The sequence below is a fragment of the Suncus etruscus genome, chromosome 5 (genome assembly GCF_024139225.1).
Source record: "Suncus etruscus isolate mSunEtr1 chromosome 5, mSunEtr1.pri.cur, whole genome shotgun sequence".
Lineage (NCBI taxonomy): Eukaryota > Metazoa > Chordata > Mammalia > Eulipotyphla > Soricidae > Suncus > Suncus etruscus.
The window spans coordinates 118,195,929-118,211,921 of NC_064852.1; the positions used below are offsets into that span (position 1 = coordinate 118,195,929).

The following is a 15,993-nucleotide window of genomic DNA, read 5'->3' on the forward strand; positions in this document are numbered from 1 at the left end:
CATTTAAATGTCTGTTATTTCAGAATAATTTTCAGATTTTGTTTGGCCAGTGTAAAATACTCTGTAGTACATCTTTGGCATTTTTATATTGTTTAATACCTTTAAATAAATGCTAATGGGCCCAGAGAGATAGCATAGCAGGAGGGAGTTTGCCTTGTATGTAGCCGCCCAGGATAGATCCAGGCTTTATCCCATGTGGTCTGCCGAGCCTGCCAGGAGCAATTTCTGAGCACCGCCAGGTTGGGGCCCAAAAGATTTTTAAGTCATTTTTAGTAATTTTTAAAGATTTTTTTTTTTTTTTTTTTTTTTTTTTTTTTTTTGGTTTTTGGGTTATACCCGGCAGCACTCAGGGGTTACTTATTCCTGGCTCCGCGCTCAGAAATCGCTTCTGGCAGGCTTGGGGGACCATATGGGATGCCGGATTCGAACCAATGACCTACATGAAAGGCAAACGCCTTACCTCCATGCTATCTCTCGGGCCCCAGTTTTAAAGATTCTTATTTATTTGATATAGATATTGTATTTGACTAATATCATTTTCTAAAATCTGAAATGGGAGAAAGTATTTTTTTATTCTTTTTCTTACATAAGCATCTCAGAAAGTTAGATATAAAATGGAGCTCTAGCGATAGATAGTTCAGTGGGGTTTGCCTCTAAGAGGACAGGAGTGGATTTCTGCCCCTCATCATCTCCTAAGCATCACCTGGAGTGGTAACAGTGCACAGAATAGCCCCTGAGCAGTGCATGGTGCCAGCAGAAAAAGAAAATTACTTACAGCCTAACAACTGTCATTTAGTTACTAACTAAAGCTTAAGGAGCCAGGGCTATAGGACAGCAGGTGGGCACTTGCCTTGCATGCATCTGACTGGGGTTCAGTCCCTGGCATCTCATATGGTTTCTTGAGTGCAAAGGCAGGAGTAGCCTCTGAGCATCACTGGGTTTGTCCTAAAAGAAAAACAAACAAAACTTGAATAGAAGCAATCAGTAAGATAGGTCAAGGTCTGGATGTGTATGTCTGGCATCTAGATGTCCTAGGTTTAATCCCAAAACTCTGTGGTCATCATCAGATGACTGCATCTCTGATGACTTCAGCACTGCCAGTAGACCCCAGGGTCCCTGAGCAACACTCTCCCTCACTTTCTCATTTTCTTTACCCTGTAATGCATCCCTTTAGCCCCTGTTTGTTGTTGTTCTCATCATACTGGTTGTTTTGGAGCTTACCTCAGTGTGTTTTAGGGACTTTTTTTTTTTTTTTTTTTTTTTTTCAGTTCACTGCTCAGGGTTGTCCCTGGGGGCTTCCAGGGACCCTGTGGTGTAGGCGATTTACTCTTGGCTTTGCAAATCAAAAGCCTATGTTGTTGGAAGTCTCTCGAAAGGTTCTTTTAAAATATTCTTAGGCGAGGCCGGGCGGTGGCGCTGGAGGTAAGGTGCCTGCCTGCCTTGCCTGCGCTAGCCTAGGACGGACCGCGGTTCGATCCCCCGGCATCCCATATGGTCCCCCAAGAAGCCAGGAGCAACTTCTGAGCGCATAGCCAGGAGTAACCCCTGAGCGTCACAGGGTGTGGCCCAAAAACCAAAAAAAAAAAAAAAAAAATTCTTAGGCATTGAATAATGTCTTGCTTATTTTTGAGTGATGGTATATCCTGTCAATTAAGTTGCACATTTCTATTGAATAGTTTTCTTTTTTGTTGTTGTTGTTGTTGTTGTTGTTTTTGAGTCACAACCAACAGCGCTCAGGGGTTAATCCTGGCTCCACGCTCAGAAATCACTCCTGGCAGGCTTGGGGGACCATATGGGATGCTGAGATTCGAACCAATGACCTTCTGCATGAAAGGCAAAGGCTTTACCTCTGTGCTATCTCTCCGGCCCCAGTTTTGTCCTGTACTACTTTGATGTATTTATTGTGGGAAGGAGGTTCACTTCCAGCAAATTCCTTGGCCTTAGAGCTGGATAAAAAGTACAGCTGAGAGGGCACTTGCCTTGCACATAGCAGACCCCGGTTCAATTCCTGGCATCTCCTATGATGCCCTGAGCACCGCCAGAAGTAATTCCTGAGTGCAGAGCCAGGAATAACCTAAGTATCACTAGCTATGGCCCTAAAACAGAAAACAAAATAGTGCTTGGGCAACTTTGGGTACTTGGACTACCCTGAGGTTCCTGCATGCAGAGCATATGCTCTGGCCTTACGCCATCACTCTAGCCTTAATGTATTCGTTTAATACCTACTTATTCTTTGTGATAGATTTTATAAAATAACCCTTACAAATAAAAATTGTCTTTTCTCTAAGATTCTTCGTTAGAACTCTTCCTTCTCATCCACAATTTGGATAGCCAGTCGTTGAGAGGAGACAAAAGCCAGCAAATTATTGGACAGTTGTCATCTCTACACAATGTATACCTTATAGCATCTATTGACCACCTCAATGCTCCTCTCAGTAAGTTGGATTTAAGTGGGCGGGAGGGAGGTGTTTGGACCACAGCCTGTACTTCTCAGGGGCTATTCTTGGCTCTGTGCTCAGGAATGCCCACTGGCAGTGCTCAGCACACTACATGTACTGCTAGGATTCATAGGGGTTACAGCATTACATTCCACCACATGCAAGATAGGCAGTTTATTTCCTGGACTATCTTGCTGACCCCTTAATATCACTGTTTTTCTTTCATGAGATCATTCTTAGAAAAATTTTTTTCTTAAGTTTTACATATTTAGAGTTTTTTGGGGCCATACCTGGTAATGTTCAGGTTTACTCTAGACTCAGGGATCACTCTGGTTAACTTGGGGAGCCATATGGGGTGTTGGGATTTGCCACATGCAAGGCAAGGGCCGTACCCTCTGTACTATTACTCCAGCCCCAGAAAATGAATTTTCTTCATGTTGTAAGTCATAGCATTTTTCCTGTTTTTCAGTATGTTCCTGTTTTATGTTACATGACATAAGCTGCCCCAAAGTATGTGTTTTTGGCCTGATCTAGTACTTCATTCATTTCTTTGCTGATTTTCTTTGTTTTTTATTTTGGGACTACACCTGGTGATATGCTGGGGCGACTTCTAGCTTAGTTCTCAGAGGTTGTTTCCAGTACTGCTTGGAACCATGCGTGCCAGGGATTGAATACTGGCCCCACCACATGCAGACCATGCCTTTGAGCTTTCTTCCCAGCTTAGTCTTGATTTTTTAAAAAATTTGTATATTGAGGCTGGAATGATCATGGGTAGGGTGTCTGCCTTGCATGTAGACAAACAAGGTTCGATCTCTGCCATCCCATATGATGTCTTGAACCTCACCTTGAGTGAACCCTTAGTGCAGAACCAGGAATAAGCCCTGAGCATCACTGGTATGACTCCCAAAACAAACAAACAAAATTGGACACTAAAGAGGATTACTTCACACCTAAATTTTATGGGGATGAGAACTAAGTGTTATAATGTTCACTTTAGGTACATAATCTGAAACTTTATGATATTTCAATAGGACAAAATGTTAAACATTTTGTTTGGTTTGGTTTTGGGTCACACCTGGCAGTGCTCTATGTTTATTCCTGGCTCTTTGCTTAGAGATCCCTCCAGGCCCAACAACAATTTGGGGATTTGAACCAGGTGCTGGCTGCATGTAAGGCAAGGGATGTGTCTGCTACACTGTCTCTGGCATAAAATGCTAAATTTCTAAAAGTTTTTGGGGGACTGCTTTGATAAAAGTCATGTGTTTCTTTACTTACTTTGTTGTTGTTTTTTGTTTTGGGGCCACAACTGGCAGCTTTCAGAGGTTACTCCTGGCTCTGCTTTCAGAAATAACTCCTGGCAGATTCAAGGGACCATATTCCCTGGGGTTTGAATCTGGGTTGGCCACATGCAAGACAAACACCCTACCCGCTGTGCTAATGCTCTGGCCCCTTTTACATTTATTTATTTATTTATTTATTTATTTATTTATTTATTTATTTATTTTATTTTTTGGTTTTTGGGTCACACCCGGCAGCAGAGGTTACACCTGGCTCCATGCTCAGAAATCAATCCTGGCAGGCTCAGGGGACCATATGGGATGCCAGGATTCAAACCAATGACCTTCTGCAAGAAAGGCAAACGCCTTACCTCCATGCTATCTTTCCGGCCCTTTCGTTATTTTTTTTTACATTTTAATTATAACCATGACTTACCAAGTAGTTCATAATGCAGTTGTTTCATGCATTAAGTATTCAAATATCAGTTCCACCACCAGTGCAACTTGACCAGTTTCCCAATCACCACCCTAGCGTGCCCTTCCTGCAGATACCAGCAAATTTACTTTATTTTGTTTGTTACAACATGAAGACAAATGGAATTATCAAAACTTAGACCAGCAAGGGTCAATTTGAAATGATTGTTTTCTCCATGCTATTACTAAACTTATTGTCTAAGGATTTACGAGTTATCATTGGGTCTAGTTGACCTTTCTGGGTTCCTGTTTAGGAACCTCTTGCAGCTTTGCCATCCAGGACCTTTAAATCTGAAACAGATTTGGTGCTTGGCAGACACCCAAAATTGTAAAGCTGGGCTGTTCGTCAGAGGGTGGAGGGTGGAGGGTGGAGGGTGTGGTGTTGGCCTGCTGTGGATTCATGCAAAAGGAGGAGTCTATCTCCCACTCATTCTCAGAAGGCTACAGTGTTATCAGCCTGAGCCAATCTACCTGGGAAGAGTGGGAGTCATTTTATTTTGGAGCTTGGTAGAGGACTTTTGTTTGTTTGATTTTGGGTTTTTTGGGCCACACCTGGTGATATTCAGGAACTCCTACAGTACTGATTTTCCAGGCATCAAAACCTAGCCTCCCACATGTGAAGAATGAATTTACTTGCCTATTGATTTCTAGTTTAATACCTATGAATTTTACTTTATATTTAATATATATCAACGAATCAGATAACAAATTTGAGTAAAGTGTGTAGGGTTCTTGCCTTGTACACAACCAACCCAGATTGATTTCCAAGACCCTATATGGTTCGCCAAACATTGTTTGGAGTAATTCCTGGGTACAGAACCAGGAGTAACCTCAAAGCAACACCTGCTATAGTATAAAAACACAAACCAAACAAACAAAAATACCCTGATGAAATCATATTGGGAAGTATCAGTAAATGGATTGATTCCCTCTCCTATCTGCAAAGCCTATACTCAGTCCTTTGAGCTTCCACAAGTCTGTTTGTTACCAGTGGTTCTTGGGGTACACTTGGCTTTGTGTTCAGGGATTGCTTTTAGCAATATGGGGACTATTTGGTCCTAAGGATTGAACCAAGGTCTCGCACATGCAAAACCTCATGAACTGGTTCTCTGACTCCAGAGTTTGCTTATTTATTTATTTGTTTATTTATTTATTTTGGGTTATACCCAGTGGCTCTCAAGAGTTACTCCTGGCTCTGTGCTCAGAAGTCGCTCCTGGCAGGCTTGAGGGACCATATGGGATGCTGGGGTTCGAACCAGGGTCCATCCTGTGTTGGCCGCATGCAAGGCAAATGCATTACCGCTGTGCTATAGCTCCGGCCCCCAAAGTTTATTTTTAATGCTTCCTCATTCTTGCAGTAGAGTTTAATAGCATAACTATAAAAAAGATAGGTAACGGCATTTGCCTTGCAAGCAGCCTATCCAGGACCTAAGGTGGTTGGTTCGAATCCCGGTGTCCCATATGGTCCCCCGTGCCTGCCAGGAGCTATTTCTGAGCAGACAGCCAGGAGTGTGACCCAAAAGCCAAAAAAAAAAAAAAAAAAAAAAAAAAAAAGATAGGTTAGGGGCCGGAGCTGTGGTGCAAGCGGTAAGGCGTCTGCCTTGCATGCGCTAGCCTAGGATGGACTGCTGTTTGATTCCCCCGGCGTCCCATATGGTCCCCGAAGCTAGCGATTTCTGAGCGCATAGCCAGGAGTAACCCCTGAGTGTCACCAGGTGTGGCCTGAAAAACAAAAAAAACAAAAACAAAAACAAAACAAAACAAAAAAAGATAGGTAATTTGGATCTGGAGTGATAGTGAGTAGAGCACTTGCATGGCACCCACTTGGTTTCCCAAGCACTACTGGGAGTGGCCCCAAAACAGAACAAAATCTGAAAATGAGTAATTCTTGTTTCCTTTGATCCTGTTTTCTAGTGTGGGATCATGCAAAGCAGGGTCTTTATAACTGGCTCTGGTATGAAACTACTACATTTAGTCCTTACACTGAAGAAACTTCCTATGAGAATTCTCTGCTGGTCAAACAGTCAGGGTCACTACCACTTAGTTCCTTAGTTCACGTCCTTCGAAGTCTGACCCCTAACGCAAGGTAAGGATGAAACTTATTTCTTTGACAAAACTTGACTGCCTTTTAAAATATGTACAACTTGGGGACTGGAGAGCTAGCGTGGAGGTAGGGTGTTTTTGCCTTGCATGCAGAAGGACAGTGGTTCAAATGCCAGCATCCCACATGGTCTCCTGAGCCTGCCAGGAGCGATTTCTGAGTGTAGAGCCAGGAGTAACCCCTGAGCGCTGCCATATATGACCCAAAAAAACAAAACAAAAAAAAAATAAATAAAATATGTATAGCTTGGGGGTGAAGCAGTAGGGCATTTGCCTTGCACGTGGCTAACCTAGGATGGACAGCAGTTCAACTCCCTGGCGTCCCATATGGTTCTCCAAGCCAGGAGCAATTTCTGAGCGCATAGCCAGGAGTAACCCCTGAGTGTCACCAGGTATGGTCCAAAAAGCAAATAAAAACAAAAGCACAACTAGGGTTTAATAGTGATACTGAAGTCTTAGTATTATTTAATGTCCACATATTTGAAGAATTAAGAAAAGTAGTAGTGGGCCCAGAGAGATAGCACAGAGGCGTTTGCCTTGCAAGCAGCCGATCCAAGACCAAAGGTGGTTGGTTCGAATCCCGGTGTCCCATATGGTCCCCCGTGCCTGCCAGGAGCTATTTCTGAGCAGATAGCCAGGAATAACCCCTGAGCACTGCCAGGTGTGGCCCAAAAAAAACAAAACAAAACAAAAAAGTAGTAGTAACAGTAGTTTCTTTTCTTTTCTTTTCTTTTTTTAATTTTGACAGTGTAGGCTTTTATAATATGCAAAAATATAAACATTTCCCTGACAGAAGCTGCCTTCTATTTGTGGCCAAAGAGAAAAACCTCATTTGAGCAGAGTCATACATAGGAATGGTACAAAAACACTGGATTTTCTGGGTAGACAATGTGCTATTATAGATACAGATGTTTTCTTGTTGAAGCTTCTATTTATTTCAATATGAGACATACGTCTGATTGTCTGGGGCTTAATTTATGTGTCTATTTTATTACATTCTTTTTTTTTTTTTTTTTTGGTTTTTGGGCCACACCCGGTAACGCTCAGGGGTTACTCCTGGCTATGTGCTCAGAAGTTGCTCCTGGCTTGGGGGACCATATGGGACACCGGGGGATCGAACCGCGGTCCATCCAAGGCTAGCGCAGGCAAGGCAGGCACCTTACCTTTAGCGCCACCGCCCGGCCCCTATTTTATTACATTCTTAATGCATCTAGCGTATAACTTCCCCTTGGATCTGCAATTCTCAAACTCCTGAAGTGCACCGTGTACATTATGAAAATTTAATATGGCTGACATTGGAAAAATTGCTAATTAAGAAATAGGGCATAAATACTCAAAGAAATTTGACAGTGTCTTTAATGAAGACAATTAATGCAGGAACCACCTATTTGCATGTATCTCTATGCCTGGCTCTCATAGCTGTTTGTTCTGTCAGCTGGATGTTTGCATTCCAAAATTATTTGAATGTAATTGGTGGAAAGAAGACCTTTCAACAAAAAATACCATCCTCTGCAGCAAAGGCTTGTAATGGGGATCAGTAGTTTCTAATAGTGTATAATATAGCTAATCAGTATTAAATTCCCCAGTAGTAAAGCAAGAAGTATGTTAACATTTTGTCTTTGTAGATTGCTATATGTTTTATTATATCATATGAGATGAATAAGAGCATTTCAGAGGCAAGTACAAAGGTAAGAGAATTTGAGGTGGTCACACCTATTGGTGCTCAGGGGTTGTTCCTGGTTCTGTGTTCAAGAGTGCCCCCTGGTGTTGTGTTGGTTGGGAGACCATATTTAGTGCCAGTGATCAAAACTGGGCTGGCCACATGCAAGTCCAAGTACCTTATTTTGAAAGGGTTTTTGCTATTGCTGTTTGTTTTCTGGGAGTGGGAGAGGAACCAACACTCAGTAGTGCTCAGGGCTGACTCCTGGCTGATCTCAGGATCCATATGTGGTGCCAGGGATTGAACCTGGGGTCAGCCGCAGACTTCTTTTTTTCTTTTTTTTTTTTTTTTTTTTTTATTTCAGTGCTGAGCATCCAAACCCAGGTTTGGTGTCTAACTATTGCACTGGGATCTAATTTTGATCCTGGCACCTCATATGGTCCCCGAACCCTGCCACGAGTGATTCCTGCTCACAAAGCCAGGATTAAGCCCTGAGCAGAGCTTGGTATGGCATAGAACTTCTTTAGACCTATTTTTCCTTTTCTATTCAAATGTTAAATATGTATTCTTGGGCCCGGAGAGATAGCACAGCGGTGTTTGCCTTGCAAGCAGCTGATTCAGGACCAAAGGTGGTTGGTTCGAATCCCGGTGTCCCATATGGTCCCCCGTGCCTGCCAGAAGCTATTTCTGAGCAGACAGCCAGGAGTAACCCCTGTGCACCGCCGGGTGTGGCCCAAAAACCAAAAAGAAAAAATGTATTCTTAACAAAGTATTGATTTTCAACATTGCTTTTACTAGAAACAGTTACAATGGGGCCATTATTTTCAACAAAGTTTGTTGTATTTCAACACTGTTCTTATTAAAAACCATTCAAGTGGGGCTAGAATGATAGTACTTTGAGTCCCCTGTATCCCATATGGTCCCTAAGCCCTACCAGTAATGATCCCTGAGTACAGAATTAGGAGTAAGCCCTGAATACCATTGGGTGTGACTCAAAACCAAATGAACAAAAATTTCCAGCACCACAAATACCCCTAAGAACCACTAATCTCCTGAGCACCACTGGGTGTACCCCAAAGCAAAACAAAAAGTTTAATTTCTTTGAAGTTGGAAATGTTTTAGATCTATGACTAAAATCAAATTAAGACTAAATATGTGTGTGTGTTGAATTTTACAGAAGATTTAACATCTTTGGTGGGGGGGTTGTTTATAGTCAGTCCTGGGTTCAAATGCAGAACCTCATACCTGTAAAGCAAGCATGTACTGTGTCACTGGGCCACAACTCCAGCCCAAAGAATTGTTGGGGGGGGGCACACTTGGAGGTGCTTAGGGCTTACTCCTGGCTCTGCACTTAGGGATCACTTTTATTGAGGTTTTGGAACCATATGTTGGCCACGTAGAAGGCAAGTACCCTGTCCACTTTATTATTCATCAGCTTTTCAAAGAGCAGTAATGACATTTCTGGTCAAAATGGCTCATTCAGTATTACACATTAATTCATCCCCTTTTGTTTTTTTGTTTTCTGGGCCACACCCGTTTGATGCTCAGGGGTTACTCCTGGCTAAGGGCTCAGAAATTGCCCCTGGCTTGGGGGGAGACCATATGGGATGCCGGGGAATCGAATTGCAGTCCTTCCTTGGCTAGCGCTTGCAAGGCAGACACCTTACCTCTAGTGCCACCTCGCCAGCCCCTAATTTATCCCCTTTGTTCATTATATACTAGTGACCAAATTTCCCATTATATAAACAACAGCATCAACAGAAAGATAAAGCTGCTCTCTAAAATGTGGAATCTCAATGAACTATAATCATTATAATAAAATCATAAAGCAATCAGACTTGAGTTTAGATTTGTTTAGGTCTAAAAGCTGTATTGGCAACTGGGTATTTGGCTGCTTGATCTAACCATTGTTCCTTTGGAGGTCAGGGACAGTGCTGTCTTTGCACTCAGGAATCACTCCTGGTGTGTTCAAGGGACATATGAGATGCCAGGGATTGAACCCAAGTCTGCTGTATGCAATGCAGACGCTCTGTTTGTTGTCTTGTTTGAAGACAAATAAAAGCATGGAAACAATTCTAAAAAATTAAGTGCAGATTTATATAGACATATGAATAGAATTTAAAAACTGTGAAAATTAAAAAAAACTAATTCAGGATATTGCTAACCCACATAAAAAAGGAAAGGAAAGTGATGAGTTAGGGTCACAGAGTTAGGATAAAACAGTTGTATGCGACTCACCTGGGTTCGATCCCAGGCATCCCATATGATTCCCCAAGCCCTGCCAAGAGTATTTCTTACTGCAGAGCCAGGAGTAACCCCTGAGCACCCTGTGAACAAAAAGCTAGAGAGAAAGTAAAATAGAGAAAGAAGGGGAGAGAAAATGGCACTCACAAATATTTTCACAATACATGTTAATGGTGGCTATTTTCGGGTTCTAGAATTGCTATTTCCTCTTGAGATTTTGTTATATACTCCAGGTTTTCTAAAGTGAAGCAGCCTGCAGTCTGAGGAGGAAAATGTTCCTGGATTTATTATAAAAAGATATTAAACACTGAGGCCGGAGCAATATCACAGCAGTAGGGTGTTTGCCTTGCACGTAGCCGACCCAGGACAGACATGTTTCGATTCCCGGCATTTCATATGGTTCCCCGAGCCCAGGAGTTATTTCTGAGTGCAGAGCCAGGAGTAACCCCTGAGCAGTGCTGGGTGTGCCCCAAAAGCCCTCTCCCCCCCAAAAAAAAAGATCAAAATGTTTTTTCTTTTTCACGTAGTTTTAATATGATATATCTTTTATTTTTTATATTTTTTATGATCATTTTTATTTTGACCAAAGTGGGTTACAAATTATTCACAGTAAAATTTTAGGTATATAGTGACATTGAATCGGGCATTCCCACTACCAATGTTGTGAATATGATGTATCTTGTAGGAAAAAATAGAAGATAATAGGAAATATATTTTACCTGCTCTTTGTGTATTTCAGTGCTTGCTACGAATCCTTTGAAATTAACATTTTGGACTAAAATTCCTGTTTGTTTTTCCGTAGGGGGATTTTCAGGCTGCTAATAAAGTCTCAACTGGATAACCAGGATAACCCTTCTTACATTGGTATCAACCTTTATGATATTTAGTTCACATGTGTCTTACCTGCTGAATTTTATGTTCTTGAATATTTATAATAGCATTAAGTTTGTTAGTGGGGGATCCTGCAGTGCCAGAAATCAAATTCGGGGCTGCTAACCTCGAAGCATGTGTACTGGTAGCCCTCCACAAACATTCTGGCGTCTGTTGAGATGTTTATTCATTTCCTCCATAGAAGTCATTAGGATGGGATCTGATAGGACAGTAGGTAAGATGCTTGCTTGCCTTGCATTTGGGCATCCTTGGTTCAGTCCACCAGGAAAAATCTCTAAGCCTAGCCCAGGAGTAAGACCTGAGCACTGCTGGGTGTGGACCCCAAACAAAGAAATTTGCATTGTTTGCACCTTATGAATCTTTCTGTGGCCACAGAGTGAGCAGTGCAGCAGGTAGGGTTTTTGCCTTGCATGTGGCTGACTTGGGTTTCATCCCTGGCACCTCACAGATGATCCTCAAGCCTGCCAAGGAAAAGCCCTGAGCACTGTCGCCCCCACCTACCCCAAAAAAGGGGAAAAGCTGTTTATATCGGCAGAGGGATGGGGGGAGGGGGTTGTCCTGGAATGTCTTATTAACGCTATTAACAGTATTATAAATATGAAGCCTAAAATCAAAAATATTTTTTAAAACTTCTTATGTTAAATAGTTGCAAGCAGACTACTTAAAATCAATGAGTTCTCTTTTAAAAATGTGCTTGGAGTGCCAGAGCGGCTGCGCATGCGCCCCTTGCCCATGCTAGCCTAGGACGGACCATAGTTCAATTTCCCTGCTTCCCATAGGGTCCTCAAACCAGGAGCGATTTCTGAGTACATAGCCAGGAGTAACCCCTGAGCATCACTGGGTGTGGCCCCCCAAAAAAACAAACAAACTAAAAAAGGTGCTTGAGGCCAGAGTGGTCCTATGTGTAGGGCGTTTTGCCTTACTTTCAACCCCAAGCATCCCATTTGGGATCCCATCCTATCCATGAGCCCTGCCATGAGTGATCTGTGCTGTGTGCACAGTTTAGTGTACCCATCTAAAAATAATGTTTTTTAATTTAAAATATACAATATTTTGGGGGCTGGAGGGAGAGCACAATGGCAGAGCGTTTGCCTTGAACACAGCCGATCCAGGAAGAACTGTGGTTCAAATCCCAGCATCCCATATGGTCCCCTGAGTCTGCCAGGAGTGAATTCTGAGCGCAGAACCAGAGATAAACCCTAGCATCGCTGGGTGCTAAAAACTAAAAAACCGAAAACAAACAATGTTTTGGGCCTGAGTGATAGCACAGCAGTTGGGCATTTGCCTTGCAAGCAGCTGACCTGGGAGGGGCTCAGGTTTGATTCCTGGCATCCCATATGATCCCCCTGTGCCTGCCAGGAGCGATTTCTGAGCGAAGAGCCAGGAATAACCCCTGAGGTGCAGCTGGGTGTACCCCCTCCCCCTTCCATAAAAAACAATGTTTAATTCCTGAGTATTTTCTAGTTTTGTTTCTTCCAACAGCACTTCCCCCTCACCCCCAACTCTTAGTAAATTTCTTTGACATGCTATGGCAGTAACATAGTTTTCTGTGTTCTTTGCTATGGGTATCTTATGTAGGGCCATGTCTTAAATTCTGTCTGAAATCTCCATCTCCTTTTGAACTTTCAGGGCTTTCTTTCCAAGATTTTTACCAGCAGTGTCGGGAGGCATTTCTTGTTAACAGCGACCTCACACTTCGGGCCCAGTTAACTGAATTCAGAGACCACAAGCTCATAAAAACAAAGAAGGTGATTGCAACTTGATATTGATCATATACCAAGAATAGTTTATCTCAGTTATGATTAAATCTTTGACTCAGGTCTGGTTATGAAACAGGTTGTATGTAGGCTCACAAAATTTCATTTAGGTTATGTACCATTAAATTCTGTCAAGAGTGTGGTTGTAGGGCTGGAGCAACAGCACAGTGGGTAGGGTCACAGCGAGAGCTAAGCCTTGCACTGGCTTCCTGGAGCCACAGTGACCTGGTTCCCTGGGGCACCGCTTGCATGTTGGGTGACCTTTACCTTTTCTAGAAAATCCAAAACAACTACTTCAGTCTTCGATTTGTATCAGACCTTCAAATAAAGTAATTTGGTACCCCCCCAAAAAAAAAACAAAAACAAAAACAGCACAGTGGGTAGGATGTTTGCCGACGGCCAACCTGGGACTGACTCAGGTTAAATCTCCGGCATCCCATATGTTCCCCCGAGCCTGCCAGAGCGATTTCTGAGTGCCAGGAGTAACCCCTGAGCACTGCTTGGTGTGGCCCAAAACAAAAAGAGTACTTAGGGGCCAGAGAGATATTATAGTGGTGGGGCCTTTGCCTTGCATGCAACCGACTTAGAAGGAACCCAGTTCAGTTTCCGGCATCCCATATGCTGTCCCACCTGCCGTGGGTGATTTCTGAGTGCAGAACCAGGAGTAACCCCTGAGCACTGCTGGGTGTGACCCAAAAAACTATCAATAAAGAAATAAATTTAAAAAACAAAAAGAGTACTTGGTGGGGGCTGGAGAGATAGCATGGAGGTAAGGCGTTGGCCTTTCATGCAGAAGGACAGTGGCTCGAATCCCGGCATCCCATATGATCCCCCGAGCTTGTCAGGAGCGATTTCTGAGCGTGGAGCCAGAAGTGACCCCTGAGCACTGCCGGTGTGATCAAAAAAACAAAAACAAATAAAAAGAGTACTTGGTTGAACAGAGCAGAAAATGTCTGAGTTAAGAAAGATGAGTTAGGGTGAGATAGCTAGGGTGAGATAGCACCGTGGGTAGGTGTTTGACTTGCATGTGGCTGACCCAGGTTCAATTCCCAGCATCCCATATAGTCCCCCAGTCTCAATAGGAATGATTCCTGAGTACAGAGCAAGGAGTGACCCCTGAGCACTGCTGGTGTGGCCCCAAAACTAAACTAAAAAATGATGAGTTAGATAATTCTCTTCCCTTCTCCCTCTGCTACTACTTTTATTAATCTGCTCTAAATTTATTGTGATAGACTGATAAGTAGTACACTGTATAGGTAGTATTACTGTATTAAGATACAATAAATGGGCCGGGCGGTGGCGCTAAAGGTAAGGTGCCTGCCTTGCCTGCGCTAGCCTTGGACGGACCGCGGTTCGATCCCCCGGTGTCCCATATGGTCCCCCAAGCCAGGAGCAACTTCTGAGCACATAGCCAGGAGTAACCCCTGAGCGTTACCGGGTGTGGCCCAAAAACCAAAAAAAAAAAAAAAAAAAAAAGATACAATAAAGAAAAAGAAAAAGATACAGTAAAGAACCGAAAGTGCAGGGGCCGGGCAGTGGCGCTAAAGGTAAGGTGCCTGCCTTACCTGCGCTAGCCTAGGACAGACCGCGGTTCGATCCCCCGGCATCCCATATGGTCCCCCAAGCCAGGAGCGACTTCTGAGCGCATAGCCAGGAGTAACCCCTGAGCGTCACCGGGTGTGGCCCAAAAAAAAAAAAAAAAAAAAAAAAAAGAACCGAAAGTGCAAGAAAATGACATTTGTTAATAGAAGTATGTAGAGTTTTGATTTCTTAATCCTATAATTCATGATTCTTAAAGATCCAATGAAAAAAAAAACCTGTGACCATTAGGAGCTCAGAAAAGACCACTGGGCTAAGCCCGAAGGAAGACTGAGAGAGGACTGGAAAGTGTTCCTTCAAGGGTGGCTCAGAGACCCGGGGACGCAGACTACCTTCTGTATACATTTTTGTTTACGTAAAAATTAAGAAAAATCATTGATTGCTTACTTAACAGCAGGATTCAGATATGTCTCTTATAAATTACTAACATTAGTGTTTCCTTAACAGGGAACTGATGGTATAGAATATTTATTAATTCCTGTTGATAGTGGAACATTGACTGATTTCCTGGAAAAGGAAGAGGATTTGTGAAGCTATCCTGCATCAGAAATCTTCTAGGAAAGGTTTCCACTGCTCCAGCGTGTGGTGTTTACATCCACATTAGACTCGATGGGTGAGGATGTCCTGAACGAGAAGCTGGAGAAGCCTGTCCATCTTTGTACTATGCAGCGATCCTCACATTGGGGAAAACGTGCCTTTTGTTCCTTATCTCTCTGGAGACGTCTTGCTAGAACGAACCTTGCGCTCAGGGACTATTTGGAACCAGATGTTTTTGAATTATTTTATACAAGATGATATCCCAATTTTGGGGGAGGGCCTTTCACACTCCTGGAGCTAATTGTTTGTAAATGTGCTTGTTCCATAGTGTGAAGTACAAAAAAAAAATTGGCGTCACACCGCCTGCTTTATTGTTCTGTGTTTCAGAACTGGTGAGTACAGTGGAGAAGGCAGATTATCTCTGCCTCTTTTGAAAATGGCTAAAAAAATAATGGAAGTGGAAACAGAGTAGTTTTCTTCTTTTGGGGACTACGGTACTTTTCCGGCGGTGGGAGGACGTCTGACACAGTATTCAGCTGGGATAGTAAGAAAGCAAACAAGTATATAGGGTGTGTATCCACCCACCATAGAAACTAGCCCATGGACAGTAAATCATGAAGCTCAGAACAGTTCATGTCTGCCATCACCTTCATAGTGCAGGGGAGGAGCCAAGCTAAGAATTACAACTCTAGGGGCCGGGTAGGTGGCGCTGGAGGTAAGGTGTCTGCCTTGCAAGCGCTAGCCAAGGAAGGACCTCGGTTCGATCCCCCGGCGTCCCATATGGTCCACCCAAGCCAGGGGCGATTTCTGAGCACATAGCCAGGAGTAACCCCTGAGCGTCAAACGGGTGTGGCCCAAAAACCAAAAAAAAAAAAAAAAAAAAAAAAAAAGAATTACAACTCTAGGGCCCGGGGAGATAGCATAGCGGTGTTTGCGTTGCAAGCAGCCGATCCAGGACCTAAGGTGGTTGGTTCGAATCCCGGTGTCCCATATGGTCCCCCGTGCCTGCCAGGAGC

At 43.2% G+C, this 15,993-nt stretch overlaps 1 protein-coding gene across 1 annotated transcript in view; it reads left to right on the forward strand.

Moving 5' to 3' along the window:
* The window catches only part of ORC2 (origin recognition complex subunit 2), a 46,514-nt gene extending 31,373 nt beyond the window's left edge, over positions 1-15,141 (forward strand). The window contains exons 14-18 of the mRNA XM_049773211.1: positions 2,289-2,435; positions 6,104-6,275; positions 10,996-11,057; positions 12,714-12,832; positions 14,888-15,141. Coding sequence (XP_049629168.1) covers positions 2,289-2,435; positions 6,104-6,275; positions 10,996-11,057; positions 12,714-12,832; positions 14,888-14,971 — 584 coding nt within the window. The 3' untranslated portion in view covers positions 14,972-15,141. The remainder of the gene's footprint in view (positions 1-2,288; positions 2,436-6,103; positions 6,276-10,995; positions 11,058-12,713; positions 12,833-14,887) is intronic.
* The last annotated feature ends 852 nt before the right edge of the window (positions 15,142-15,993 follow it).